Source organism: Acomys russatus, chromosome 8 (genome assembly GCF_903995435.1).
Source record: "Acomys russatus chromosome 8, mAcoRus1.1, whole genome shotgun sequence".
Lineage (NCBI taxonomy): Eukaryota > Metazoa > Chordata > Mammalia > Rodentia > Muridae > Acomys > Acomys russatus.
Genome location: NC_067144.1, coordinates 66101282 through 66115865, shown reverse-complemented (window position 1 = coordinate 66115865; position 14584 = coordinate 66101282). Strand labels below are relative to the sequence as shown.

The 14584-nt window shown below is 40.7% G+C and overlaps 1 protein-coding gene across 1 annotated transcript in view; it reads left to right on the top strand.

Annotated features, from left to right (window-relative positions):
* The window catches only part of Ltn1 (listerin E3 ubiquitin protein ligase 1), a 48639-nt gene that overhangs the window by 25322 nt on the left and 8733 nt on the right, over positions 1–14584 (top strand). Inside the window, exons 18-26 of the mRNA XM_051150375.1 lie at positions 1068–1227; positions 2836–2940; positions 4436–4578; positions 6058–6193; positions 6352–6496; positions 7418–7631; positions 7988–8225; positions 8598–8672; positions 11485–11671. Of these exons, the coding sequence (XP_051006332.1) occupies positions 1068–1227; positions 2836–2940; positions 4436–4578; positions 6058–6193; positions 6352–6496; positions 7418–7631; positions 7988–8225; positions 8598–8672; positions 11485–11671 (1403 nt within the window). The remainder of the gene's footprint in view (positions 1–1067; positions 1228–2835; positions 2941–4435; positions 4579–6057; positions 6194–6351; positions 6497–7417; positions 7632–7987; positions 8226–8597; positions 8673–11484; positions 11672–14584) is intronic.

Genomic DNA, 14584 nt, shown 5'->3' with positions numbered 1-14584 from the left:
GGTTTCTCTGTGTAGCCTTGGCTGTCCTGGACTCACTTTGTAGACCAGGCTGGCCTCGAACTCAGAGATCTCTGCCTGCATCTGCCTCCCTGAGTGCTGGGATTTTTTTTCAATGTCTAGTAAATTAGGGCTGTGTTTGAAAGAGGAATGGTATTTCCTTTGATATGGATGCTCACAAAGTTACCATATTGGTCTCTGATTTCTCTGACTATAGGTACATGCCACTGCACCCAACAAAAGTACTGTTTAATGACTGGCAGCTATTGTTAATTTCATTATGCTTTCAAATGTCAAAGCAAATTGAAAACCAGCTGATAGCACAGCTATTAGAAAATGGGTAGAGGGATGAAAGTGTTTCAAGGGCCAGCCACAGTGTATTCTGTATGTCCAGAGAATCTATGATGGCTGTGCTTTAGATTTTTGAGTGAGCAAATATAGTAAGTGCATAGCAAGCAAAAATGAAAGAAGAAATAGCAAGTACCTGATAGAAGTATCAGAGAGCTAGCAAAACATCATCCATTAAGCAGCACAACATCCATCACAGATGGCTACAGATGCTCGATTAAGAGGGTAAACAAAAGGTAAAGCTCACAAACACCCAGCAGAAATCAACTGGGGAAACCAAGTTGAGGCAAATAAGTGGAGTTCCTATTGAGCCTTAGTCAGAACAGTGTCACCTGCAGTAAAGCTGGCTTATAAAAGAATAAGTAGCATCAAATAACATCATCAAAGCAGGGACTTAAGTGACCTATCAGTCATCAACTCAAGGAGAAACCCAGGTGGGGGATCTCCTCGGTCCTCTCCATGGAGGAGCAGCTAGTGTCCTTTCCCCATTGCAGGCAGTTTTTAGACTGTGGGATAAACAGTAGTTACGTGGTGGAAACAGATTCTTTCTCACCATCATATTTTCAGTGCCTTCGGCTGCTTACAGATTTTCTCCTTGTTACAGAATTAGGAAGCCAGCTTGCCCCAGGACAAGGGAGGGCACAGACTCAGTTTCCCTCAGGCTCAGATAGTATGTGACAGTTCCGTGTGCTTCTGGTAACTGGCTGTCTCTGTTCTTGTAGTTGCTGAGCTGCTGTACTCGCTGCAGTGGTGTGAAGAACTTGACAATCCACCATCTTTTCTAACTGGATTTTGTGTAATGCTTCAAAAATTGAATATAACTTATGGCAACTTATCTGTACTTGGTAATACTTCTAGCCTTTTGCAGCTGTTATTTGACAAGTAAGGCTTCCTTTCAGTTTATTTTTAAAGTAATTATTTGTGTATGGCTTTCCCCTCTTTAAGATGTCAGTCCAATTGTGCTTTTGTTTTAATCAGAACATTGATCTGAGTCCCTTTTAATAGTGTCTTAGTTTGGGTTTTATTGGTGTGAATAGACACCATGAATAAGAGAAAACATTTAACTGGGGCTGGTTTACAGTTTCAGAGGTATAGTCCATTATCACCATGGCAGGAAGCATGGCAGTGTGCAGGCAGACATGGCGCTGGAGCTGAGAGTTCTACATTTTGATCTGAAGGCAGCAGAAGGAGACTGTGCCACACTGAGTGTAGTTTGAGCCTGGGAGACCTCAGCCTGCCTTCACGGGGACACACTTCCGCTAACAAGACCACACCTCCTAATAGTTACACTTCCTGTGGCCAAGCATTCAAACACTTGAATCTGTGGGGACCATTTCTGTTCAAACTAAAACAAATAATAAACAGTTACTTTATAGATTTTTTAAAAAGAATTATTTATTTATTATTATGTATACAGTGTTTCACCTGCATGTCAGAAGAGGGCATCAGATCTCATTATAGATGGTTGTGAGCCACCATGTGCTTTCTGGGAATTGAACTCAGGATCTTTGGAACAGCAGCCAGTGCTCTTAACCTCTGAGCCGTCTTATAGATTTTAAATATTTGATTTAATCTTCTAGAGGAGGTATTTGGATTTTGCCTCTTATTTAATCCGTAAATACACTCAGGAGGCAGAAGATGAAAGAAGCAGAAGCCTGTAGACATTGTTTTAATTTGTTACATGGGACTGATTTTCCTATTGCTTCTAAATTCAACCTGCACTTTAACTGTACCTGTAAGTTAGAAGTTTCTTAATGTCCTAGCCATGAATTCATTCTGCTAAGGTGAAGAAAATGGATCATGAAAATAGTCCTTGTAGCATTATAGTAGTTAGATGTTTAAATTTTTGAGTGAGATTTTTCTTGTTTTAGTTTACCAGTATTTTGAGAATGCATCATAGTATGAGGGTACCAGACTTCCTCTGTATCACCAGTCTGTACCAACACTTACAACTTGCTGGACCTGGTGACGCAGGCTTTTAATCCCAGCATCCATATCTCTGTATGGGAGATAGAGGCAGGTGATCTCTTTGAGTTTGAGCTAGCCTGGTGTACATGGCAAGATCCAGGTAGCCAAGGCTACATAGTGAGACCCTCATCTCCGAAAAGAAAAGAGAAAAGAAAAGCCAGCTCCAAGTACAGCTTCCCTCTCGGTTCTGTTTGTGTTTCTTCTCTGGGAGACAGCCCTTTCCTAGCTGTGGCTCTGGTCTTCAAGCCAGATGTTTAAGGTCGTCCCTCTGATGGGATCTTGGGGTACTCTGACTTTTGCCTGGGAGTGAGAGCTCAGTCCCAGTTGTGAACAACCTACCTTTGGGTAATTAGTGGCAGTTGGGTTCAAAGGTTTGCATTACTATTTAATCCATGCTCATTTAATTCTGTAGAAGGAATCCTGTTAATCAGTGTTTTAAATCTTAACAATTTTCAGAATGATTGATCCATACCTATATCTATATATCTGTATTTATTATCCATGTATTGCTTCTTTTCTTAGATCTAGAAAAAACGGCACACTTTGGTCTCTTATTATTGCTAAGTTGATCCTTTCAAGAAGTATTTCATCTGATGAAGTAAAACCATATTATAAAAGAAAAGAAAGGTATTTTTAATATGCTTCCACTTTGCAATTTATTATTATAATCGCTTACATTGGCATTGGCTATCTGTGATTAGTGAACAGTGTAGTGAGTCAAGACCACAAGGTTGGGGAAGTGAGGGAATTGAATGAAAGGAGAGCAGAACTAAAGTCTGACTGATGTAAATGGGCTTTGATTGGAGTTATATTTGTTTGTTTGTTTGTTTGTTTTGTTTTGTTTGAGACAGGGTCTCACTAGGCAGCCTTGCTTCACTCAGAACTCATTTTGTAGACCAGGCCGGTCTGCCTCTCTGCTGCTTGAGTGCTGGAATTAACAGATTTTTTTTTTTTTTTTTTAATGAATCATTTTCTAACTTGATGCTTCATGAAATTTTAGACTTTATCAGAAAAAGAACATTTTATAACCCTAATTGCCTCGGGAATCCTTTGGTAGGGAGCTAGAGAGAAGACTCAGTACTTACGAGCACTTGTTGCTCTTGCAGAGAACCTGGGTTCAGTTCCTAGCATCCTAGCACCCACATCGTGGCCAACAACCATCTGTAAACCCAGTTCCAGAGGATCTGACACCCTCTTCTGGTCTCTGAAGGTAGTAGGCATGCAAGTGGTGTACACAGACATTAGGGCAAAACACCAGTACACATTTTTGTTTTTTGTTTGTTTTTTTTTCCCTCCAAGACAAGGTTTCTCTTTGTAGCCTTGGCTGTATTGGACTCTAACTCACAGACATCTGCCTGTCTCTGCCTCCCCGAGTGCTAGGATTAAGGCGTGTGCCACTGTTCTCGTCTTAAATTTCAGTTTTTAAAATCTTATAAAAAATTAAGATGCCAGGTGTGGTGGTGCACACCCTTAATCTCCCAGCACTTGGGAGGCAGAGGCAGGGGCAGGTGGATCTCTGAGTTTAAGGCCAGCCTGGTTTACAAAGTGAGTTCAGGACAGCCAAGGCTACATGGAGAAACCTTGTCTCAACAAAACAAAACAAAACAAAAAATTAAGAAATTTTATTTAGGTAACTTGATTCATTTATAGGAAGTAAGAAAAGAATAAAAATAACAAGGAATAAACTGTGATGATATGTATGCCCTCTGTTACTCATTGGTACCATTCTGTGTAGAAAGTTTACGGTTTTTTGTTTAGTTTTCTTGATTTAGACATTGATCCTAGGACTTCAGGACTTTGTGAATTCTATGCAAACACACCCCACTACTAGGCTGTATGCAGTCCAGCCCACTGGTATAAGAGTAAGAGAAAAAAAAAATCGTCAGACTCTAGGAAAGTTATAAATCTTCAGTTCAAAACTGAGAAATAAGCAGAAAACATAAAAAGCAACAAAAGAAAAAAATAAAAATTTGGAATTAGCAATTGTCAGTCTCGTGGTTTCTTTTCATGTACAAGTATTTGTACATTAGACTTACTTCCTTCTGAGTGGTCTGAATGACAGAATTTTGCAAAAGAGCTATACACACAGAATAACTATAAGTCATATTTTCTCTCTAAACAGTTTCTTCCCTCTAACAGAAGGTAATTTGCATACCATTCAAAGTCTCTGTCCGTTTTTGTCTAAAGAAGAAAAGAAAGAATTTAGTGCTCAATGTATACCTGCTTTTTTGGGCTGGACTAAAGAAGACCTTTGCAGTATTAATGGTTAGTTGCTGGGTAATATTCTATGTTTTAATCATTTCTTAAGATTAAAAAAGGATTTTTTAATATGTAAAAACAAATGCACAAATAGCCAAGTGTACTTGAGTTTATTTGCTTCCACTGTGTAGTTTTGTTACTTGTAAAGTTGGTAATTGTTAAAGTGAGTACCTGAAAGGGTGACCGTTACCTCTTTTGAACAGAAGTGCTCGAGCCTTGAGAGAAAATTTACATCCAGCAGTGCCCTGTAGTCTATTTTCCATCTGTGGGCGGTTTTCATGAAGGGATCTAGGGCCTTCTGCACTCTAGACAAGCACTGTCCCGCTGAGCAGCCATATCCTCTATCTTCACCCATATAGGTTTTAAAGCTATGTCTCATTTCTCCCTAGTCACCAACAATTGAACATTTAAAGGTAGACAGAATAGTTTTTGCAGAATTTGGAAGTCTTTTGAACTCTGCACTGTGTGTGTTCTTGTAGTAAGCATGCCATGCAGTTTCTGTGGTAGAGAAGACAGACAGAAGTCATGTTCCATGCTGTTGTAACTGACTGTAGCAGAGAGCCTATACTGCTACGGAAACAGCAGGAAGGAGGGAGCGTCCACTGCTTCCCAGTGTCAGCGGCAATTTCGCAAGACGAAATACCTCAAATAAGGTGTTGAAGTACATGTTTGAACACGCATACATGCTGGAAAGAGCATTCCTGGCATGCAGTGAGTGTAGATAGTTCCGTTTACCTGACATTTACCTACAGATGCGGGATAACCAGAAGGTGGGTTTTGAAATGGTAGAGTCCGTAGGAGTGACGTTATGAGCTGAGTGGTGTGACCGCACCAATTTTTAAAGGTATTGATTTGGACTCTGCTCAAGAGAGATAATGGCTTTTAAAGTACACTTTGTGCCTTATGGTAGTAGAGTTTAAAATGCTTTTGTGTTTTACTTTACAAGGTTTAAGCATCTTGTAAAAGCTTACTGGAAAGCATATGTGCTTATATAATTTTACATTCTATATATCCTGTTTTCTACCTTACTTAACTTCTCACTTCGTAGCTCTGCCTTTTTGTTTGTTTGCTTGTTTTGCTTTTGAAAGGTAAGTACAAAAGGCCCCTTCCTGCATACAGGTAGAGCAGTCTAGTGTAAAGCCCAGTGCCATGCATTTCCTGCCTGTCTCCTTCTGATTCTCTGCTCTGGATTCTGTGCTGGGCTGGGGCTCATAGACTGAGTAGCTCTTTTGTTGTCTCTTTAGTATAATACCTTTTAGATAGATTTGCTTATTTTTGTTAACTTACTCATAGAGAAAGCCTGTGTGCAGCCCCGGGCTTGTCTGGATGGCAGCATCCTCCTATCTCCGCCTCTGAAGTGCTGGGTGCAGGAGTGTTAGAAGAGTTAGCAACTTGTTCATTACATTTGTAGTTTTCCAAAGGTAACTTTTGTTTTATAGAAGCTGTTTAAAATATATTTTCTTTTCACTCTGATTTTTACTTTAGGAGCTTTTGGACATCTTGCCATTTTCAATTCTTGCCTGCAAACAAGAAGTGTAGATGACAAACAGCTATTGTATGGCATATTAAAAATTATAATAAACTGGAAGAAACAGCATGAAGATATTTTTCTTTTTAGTTGGTAGGTAATACTTTATTTTTCCCCATGTAAAATGTGAACCCAGAGTCTGTATTGTATACTTACAATTTTTTTTGAGTTAAAATTTTTGTAGATATTTAAGGCATTATATATACATCCCTGTTTTAAAATGGAATATTCTTTAATTGTCTTTATCACAGTAATCTATCAGAAGCGAGTCCAGAGGTACTTGGTGTGAACATAGAAATCATGCGATTCCTCTCCTTGTTTCTGAAGTACTGCTCGTACCCTCTAGCAGAGAGTGAGTGGGACTTCATCATGTGCTCCATGTTGGCTTGGTTGGAGGTAAATTAGCCTGATTGTCATTGCCTTCGTTGGGTCTTTGCACACTCCTGTATATCTTAACTCTTTACCCTGCTTTAAATCATGATTTTAATCAGTTCTTTTGTGAGGAAAGCATTTAAAATGCTTTGTAGTTTTTCCTGAACTAGCTATTGCTGGATAGGCCAGAAAAAAGATAGTGATTTCATGAGTCTGGCTGTCAGATCTCCAAATTGCATTTAAAATCTTCCATTAACGTGTTTTGATTTATTTAGTATTTACAACACAGCCTTTTCAGGTTACATTTCATCATGGCAAGGTTTGGGGTTGTTTTGCTTTGTTTTTTTGTTTTTTATCTCTAAAGCATGCTGTGCATATTACTAAAATAATTTATGGAAGGCAAACACATTGAGGAGGAATTAGTGTTCTTTTCATGAACCAAAGCAACTAGAGAAATAGTAACTCGTATAGTCTGTGACAGCAGGTCAGTCAGGGCGGATGTGGTATGAGTCTGATTTGCCTGTTAACCAGCTGTGAGTTAGAATTTTAGCTCCCATCTCATCCTAACATTCTTTGAGATAACTTAATGCTCAACTTGTAAAGTCCAAAGCATGTGTATTTAATGTATTGCACTTGGAAAATGCAAATATTTTGTTCCACACTTTATGAATTTAAAAAGTTCATTTCAGAATAAATTGTTCATTGATAATTGTTAATTTCGGTATTTAATTTTAAAAGCTGTTGATGTAAACATACATGAATTTCTCCTGAACTATGTATTCGGCAACTACCTTCTCCTTTTCCTCCTCTTCCTCTTTCTCCTCCTCCTCTTTCTTTTCTTCCTGTTTCTCTGTTTCAGAATGATGAAGATCTTCTCCGTCCTGTATTCTTTGTGGTATTCTGGTAGCAGCCTGCTTACCTCTTTTATTTCTATTGTTTCCTTAGACAGCCAGTGAGAACCAGGCGTTGTATTCTGTTCCGCTTGTGCAGCTGTTTGCCTGTGTCAGCTTTGACCTGGCCTGTGACCTCAGTGCCTTTTTTGATTCAGTGACTCCAGATACCATTGGCAATCTTCCTGTAAATCTAGTCAGTGAGTGGAAAGAATTTTTTTCTAAAGGCATCCACAGTTTGCTATTACCTCTTTTGGTAACTGCTATAGGTAAGTACAAAGGGGCATAATAATCATTATTGAAAACAACTGTTGAAACATTTTAAATAAGCTTGTTTCTTAGAGGCAGTTGTTATACTGCTGCTTCATGGTAGAGACGGAGTGAAAGATGGCTTGATGTCAGAGACCGTTGCAAGTTATGATACAGCAGTTCAGCAGAGTACATGACTTTTTAAAAAGTGTGTGATAGAGCCCATTACAGCAGTTGAGGGTAACAGAAACACATTTCGTTTCTGGTCAGGACTTTTGTAGTGGTGGTACCTAGTTTTCATAAGTGACTTTTGATTTGATCGGGCCACTTATGCTTCTTTTTTATGAGTTGTGTGTGTTTCTTCACTTTATATCAGGAGAAAACAAAGACCTGTCTGAAACGTCCTTTCAGAATGCAATGCTGAAGCCCATGTGTGAAACGCTGACATACATCTCAAAGGACCAGCTGCTGAGTCACAAGCTCCCTGCGAGATTGGTTGTCAGCCAGAAAACAAACTTGCCAGAGCACCTCCAGACTTTGCTAAACACTCTGATCCCATTGCTTCTCTTCAGAGCCAGACCTGTGCAAATTGCCGCTTATCACATGCTCTACAAGTAAGACGTTTTCGACTGGATGAGTATTTAGTGTCTCAAACATGGTGTGATTTTAGGTTACTTTAGTTTAGTTTTGTTTTAACCCATTGAGCCACCTTTCCAGCCCTTAGTTTGTATTTTTAATCTTTAAAAAAATTAAATGAGAAATGAAAGGAGGACTGGATTATATATCCTAGTTATGAGGAGGACAAGGTTTTGACCTTGTCGTTTTTGTCCCTGTGTAATTCATATTTAATTAATCTTGGCCATATGTAGTTATTTTGGAAGAGAATTATTAAAAGATAGCCTCACCACAAAGTATGTCCTGTTGGCCGTAAGCACAAGTTAACAGTAGACAATTTAGGTATTTAAAAGTAATGTTCTGTTTTTCAGGCTGATGCCTGAGTTACCACAGTACGACCAGGGTAATCTGAAGTCATATGGAGACGAAGAGGAAGAACCAGCCTTGTAAGGTGGAGTGTGTGTGTGCCATGGTGTGTGTGTGTATGTGTGTGTGTGTGTGTGTGTGCGTGCGCCATGGTGTGTGTGTGTGTGTGTGTGTGTGTGTGTGTGTGTGTGTGTATGCGCCATGGTGTGTGTGTGTGTGTGTGTGTGTGTGTGTGTGTGTGTGTGTATGCCATGGTGTGTGTGTGTGAGTGTGTGCCATGGTGTGTGTGTGTGAGTGTGTGCCATGGTGTGTGTGTGTGTGCCATGGTGTGTGTGTGTGTGTGTGTGTGTGTGTGTGTGTGTGTGTGTGTGTGTGTGCGTGTGAATGCTTTCTATCTTGTCTGTGATAGTTTCTTGTTTGCTGCTGCAATTTGCCCTGCCCCTCTACCTGCCATCTTTCTCTGTGAGGGCTGGGATTAAAGAGACATACTAACAGATTCAGCCTTACGTGAACTCTGAGGATCCAAAGTCAGGTCCTTAGACTTGTGCAGTAAGTGTGTCACACATTAAGGTACCTCAGTCCTGTCTCCTTTATAATTCCGTTTTCCAGATTCTTAGCATTTGCATCCTGACTTTAGGAAGTTGAAATGCAGACTCTGACTCCAGAATTTGCACCAATTCTGCATTTATACCCTTTCGAAGTTCCATAGGGCAAATGAAATCCAGAGTTCGTGTTAAAAGTTTTCTTCCTATTTTAAAAATTACTTTATGTGTATGAGTGTTTTTTGAAAGATTTATTATTATTTATACAGTATTCTGCTCCCATGTGTGCCTGCACGCCAGAAGGCACCAGCTCTCATTACAGATGGTTGTGAGACACCATGTTGTTGCTGGGGATTGAACTCAGGACCTTTGGAAGAACAGACAGTGCTCTTAACCGCTGAGTCATCTCTCCAGCCCTGTGTACGGGTGTTTTGTCTGTATGTATGTCAGTGCACTACATGTGTGCCTGGTGTCCATGGAGGTCAGAAGAGTACCTCACAGCCCTTAGCATGGAGTTAGAGGTGATTGTGAGGTGCCACGTGGGTGCTGGGTATCAAACCTCAGCTCTCTTAACTGCTGAGCCGTGTCCCCCTACCCTGTATTTTCTCTCTTCATTGTTTTTGAATCATAGTTCAGCGTGCTGCTTGCTGTTCATTCAAACTCTCTTTGGCCATGTGGTAGCTGTATAGATAGCGAAGCACTTCAGGTATCTATAGAGCCCCATTTTGCACACCATATAGGTGTGGAGGGCAAGTACAGTATATAAGCACATGGTTTTTGTTAAGGAGCTTATAATGTAATGGGCATGGCTGCTTTGTAGTAGAATGTACGTGTGACAGCTGCTAAGAAAAAGGATAACATATTAACCTTGCAGTAGGACACAGAGAAACACTGGGCAAAGACATGGAGCTATGACTGTTGAAGACATACATGGGAAATGTTGAATGTTTGTCACTGAGTATTTTATCCAGTTATTCAGCAAACTATGAGAGAAAGAATTTCTGTCACCTAACCTTGCCATATCATGCAGAGTGCTTGAGATCATAGCAAACCCACAAGTAACTCTATTCAGTGCGAGTCAGAATGAATTACTGTGTACAAATCAGGGGACGCTATAGTGGAAGGGGAAGCTAGAACAGTGGTTAAGGGGCAGGGTAAGAGATGGCTTTAAACATGGTGTTGGCCTAGGAACCCTCAGACCTACAGAAGAACTGGGCATGACTGATGTGCCCGGTATCCAGGTTTGGGAGCAGGACAGTTAGAGCCTGGCAAGTTCCCAGAGTAACCTAAACAGTGAATGAGTGTTGGGCTCAGTGAGAAGACCTGGTCTGAAGGGAATACATTGGAGAGTGGAAAAGGAAGAAACCCAGTGTCCTCTTCTGGCCTGTGCATGTGCATCTGGGCAAACACATACATGCACATACCACATATAGCCTGTGAAGATGGAATCATCAAGGATGTAGGACATTATGCGCTAGGACGTAGTATGCCACCAGCTGATTCTGACATGATGTAAAGCATAAATTCAGAAAGAAACAAGCTGAGGCAGAACCGTTCCAGAAGTTGCATGACAGTATTGAATGGCAGCATGGAAAGCAACTTCAGATGATGTTTGTAAGATAGTAGTCACAATTGTCAAAGGCCAGGAAGGCTTAGTCCATGAGATGGTGGAAGCTTGGAGAAAGCCTTATAAGCTAGCAGCAGGAAGCCAGCAGGGGAAAATAGCACCGGACTCAAAGGAAAGAACCAGGGTAGAGTGATGAGGAGAAGAGCTTGAAAGGCCAGCAAGGATCTCACCTTTAAGACTCCTAAGTTCACATGCAAACGGTCCTGAGGGAAATGATCCAGTAAAGAAAGTTAGCTACATGGTGAGTCACTGGAGCATCAAGCTTCTCAGCAGAGATGCTCTGATGAAAGTTTATCCTTTGGATAAATTGTGATCATCTTTTTGACGTGTTTTAACTGCAAAGGAAGTGGACAGTAGGAACTGGAAGTGGAAAGTAAGGCAAGGCTCTGTGTCTTCTCCCCTTTCTTGGTACAGAGCTATAAAGGGCTCAGTAAGACATGGAAGCCTTACACTTACCTGACTTGCTTTTACATAAGTCATGTGTTCTCTGGCTGTGGGACTTGTTTTCTTAATTATGAAACAGAAAGTTGGGATAGGTATTTTCTAAGGCTGTGTTTGGGTGTTGACATTTGTGTCTATTTTTATAGCATGGCAACATTTTTTTTTTTTTTAATAGGGGAAGACTTTCTTTTTTTGGGAAGACGTTCTTGTTTTACTGCTTGAACTTTGTAAATACCTTGAATTTGTTGAGAGACAAGTGAATGGTCCTGTGTTGTTCCTCAGGTCCCCACCGGCAGCACTGATGTCTCTCCTCAGCACTCAGGAAGACCTGCTGGAGAATGTCTTGGGCTGTGTTCCTGTGGGGCAGATAGTTACCGTTAAGCCCCTGAGTGAGGATTTCTGCTGTGTTCTGGGATACCTCCTTACTTGGAAGTTAATACTTACTTTCTTCAAAGCTGCTTCATCCCAGGTAAATAAGTTCAAGGGCTTTTCTGGGATGGTGGTGAGGGTGCTGTGTGTGACAACTTTGGACTGTTCTGTCACATATGTTCTCCAAGCTCCTTCTTTCCTATCTTTTGGCTCCGAATGGGGATGCCCTACATTTTGGTCTAAACATGTCCAGCCAGGTTCATATACCTGATGCCGAGATTATTTACTCTTCTGAATGCACGCGTCTTTCCCCCAGGATGAATCTTGGAAATGGGTCTGAGACATTTTTCCCCCTTACAGAATGTAATCAACTAATTTCTGTATTTTAGGGAAAGATGTTATGATTTGACTTTGGCTCTAGCAGTGATTTTAGAGAGTTGAAATCAGGGGTTGCTCTTTTGGAAGTCGCCATCTTACTACAAAGATTCAGTTGCTGTGCCACTGAGAACCAGTGTTGTGAGGAAGGTCTTTGAAAGACTACCCACTGTCATGACTATATTTCCTCCTCATCAAAACTTCGATTCAGTGAAAATAGCTTAATAATCTCCAGTTACCACAGTGGCCACTAGATGTCTCTGTTATTTCACATTTCAGAAGAAAGTGCTCAGTCTCCCCCACCCAGCCTGTTTTGGATGGCCAACTGTTCCTGGGCATGTGGCCTGCCTCAGAGTGTAGTGGACACACACAGTGACTCTTTCACTGCAGAAAACTGATTTTCACTTTCCCAGGGGGTCCCAATCACAAGTAGCTTCGTGTGTCCACTCCCTTTCTTTGAGCTGAGATTTTGTCTGGTTTGAACTGTGCAGGTTGTGTGTGTGCTGTCATAGTGTCTATAAGTTCATATGTGCATCAGTCCTGTGTGTCTGGGTGACACTGCTTCCTTTGAGTCATCCATCACCTTTGACTGTTCAAATCTTTCTGCTACCTCTTGCACATAACATGCCAGAGCCTTGAGTGAAGGTGTCTGATAAAGCTGAGTATACCAAAGTCTCTCACTCTCTGCAGCTTGGCCAGTTTTAGATCTCTGTGTTAATTACCATCTACTACGAGGGAGAAGGGTTTCTGCTGGGAGCTACGTGGTACACTAATCTATTGGTGTAGCATGATGCCATTAGGAGTCTTTTTATTGCTGTGTTCCTTTAGCAGAATAGAAGTGGGTTTTCCCCCTGGGGCTGCCCATGACCTATCCAGTTTGGTTGCTTTGGCAGTGTTAGTTATAGACAAAGTCACCTTCCAGTACCATGAACACTACTCAGTAGGAGTGAAGTGTTTGGTTGGCCAATAGCACTGTCCCTCCATGTTTGATGACATAAGTTATATCTTCAACAATAGGGCCTTATCCTCAGGTTGCAGTGTTTGGGGGAAGGTCTATGGGGCCCCTTTAGCCAATGACTCAAGAAAGTGTAACCCATTCCTGGCACTGGAGGTTTAACTTGGTGGCATACGATGTCCAGTTGGGCATTGTCTTATTTATATGGTGCCTACTTCATTTAGATCCCTACCATACATGTGTGTGCCGTAGGAATCTTTTGCAGTAGCAGGTTTCCTTATGGCTCTTCCACAGGCCTCTCCTTTAGTGTTAGTTTTTCTCTCCATATTTATTCCTTTACGCTTTTTCCCTGTCTTCTTCCCTCATATTCTGGTCTTGCCTTTATCTCTCCCCATAGCAATATTTTCTATTCTCCCTACCTTAGGAGGCCCTCTCCTCCATCCTGGTCCCTTATTAGCTGCCTAACTTCTGTGGTTACTTGTATCGAAAGAAAAATATCTAAATCCACGCATGCAGTGTTTGTTTTTCTTGGGTCGGCGTTACCTCACTCAGGATTTTTCTAGCTCTATCCGTTTACCTGCAAACTTCAGATTTTTACTTTTCTTAACAGCAAAACTATTCCATTGTATAAATGTACCCACATTTTCTTTATGTATTTATCAGTTGATAGACATCTAGGCTATTTCTAATTTCTGGTTATTATGAATAGAGCAGGAATGAACATGGATGAGCAAGTATTTCTGTAGTAAGATATGAGTATATGCCAAACAGTGGGGTAGCTGAATACTGTGGTAGATCAGTTTTCACCTTCTTGAGAAACCTTCTTACTGATTTTCTTTTGTAATGGCTTTACAAGTTTGCACTCCCACCAGCAATGGATTAGGGTTCCCTTTTCCCTGCATCCTTATCAGAATCTGTGGCCATTTGTTTTATTGATCTTTGCCATTATAACTGTGGGTAAGAGGAAATCTTAAAGTAGTTTTAATTTGCGTTTCCCTGATCGCTGAGGATGTTGAACATTTCTTTTAAATGCTTCTTAGTCATTTGTATTTCATTTTTTGAGAAATCCCTGTTTAGTTTCATATCCCATTTTTCATTTGGGTTATTGTTTCTTGATGTCCAGTTTAAGTTGTTTGTATATTCTAGATACTAACCTATCAAATGGTAATTGGTAAGTTTTTTTCCCCCATTCTGTAGGCTGCCACTTTGACTGATGGTGACATTTGCTGTACAGAAGCCTTTTAGCCTCATGAGGTCCCACTTATGAGTTGTTGATCTTAGTGCCTGTGCAATTAGTGTACTGCTCAGAACATCTTTTCCTATGCCAAGGAGTTCCAGACCGTTTCCTACTTTCTCTTTTATCAAATTAAGTGTATCTGGTCTTCTGTTGAGGTCCTTGATCCACTTGGAGTTGAGGGTTTTTTGCAGCATAATAGATGCAGATCAGTTGTCATTCTACATGTAAATATCAGGTCTGACCAAGACTATTTGTTGGAAATGCTGTCTTTTTTCCAGTATATACTTTTGGCTGCTTTGTTAAAACTCAGGTGTTTATAGGAATGTGGAGTTATTTCTGGGTCTTTGGTTCCTTTCAATTGGTAGACATACCTATTTTTAGGCCAACACCATGCTGTTCTTATTACTGTAGCTCTGCAGTACAACATGAAATCTGGGATGGTGGTA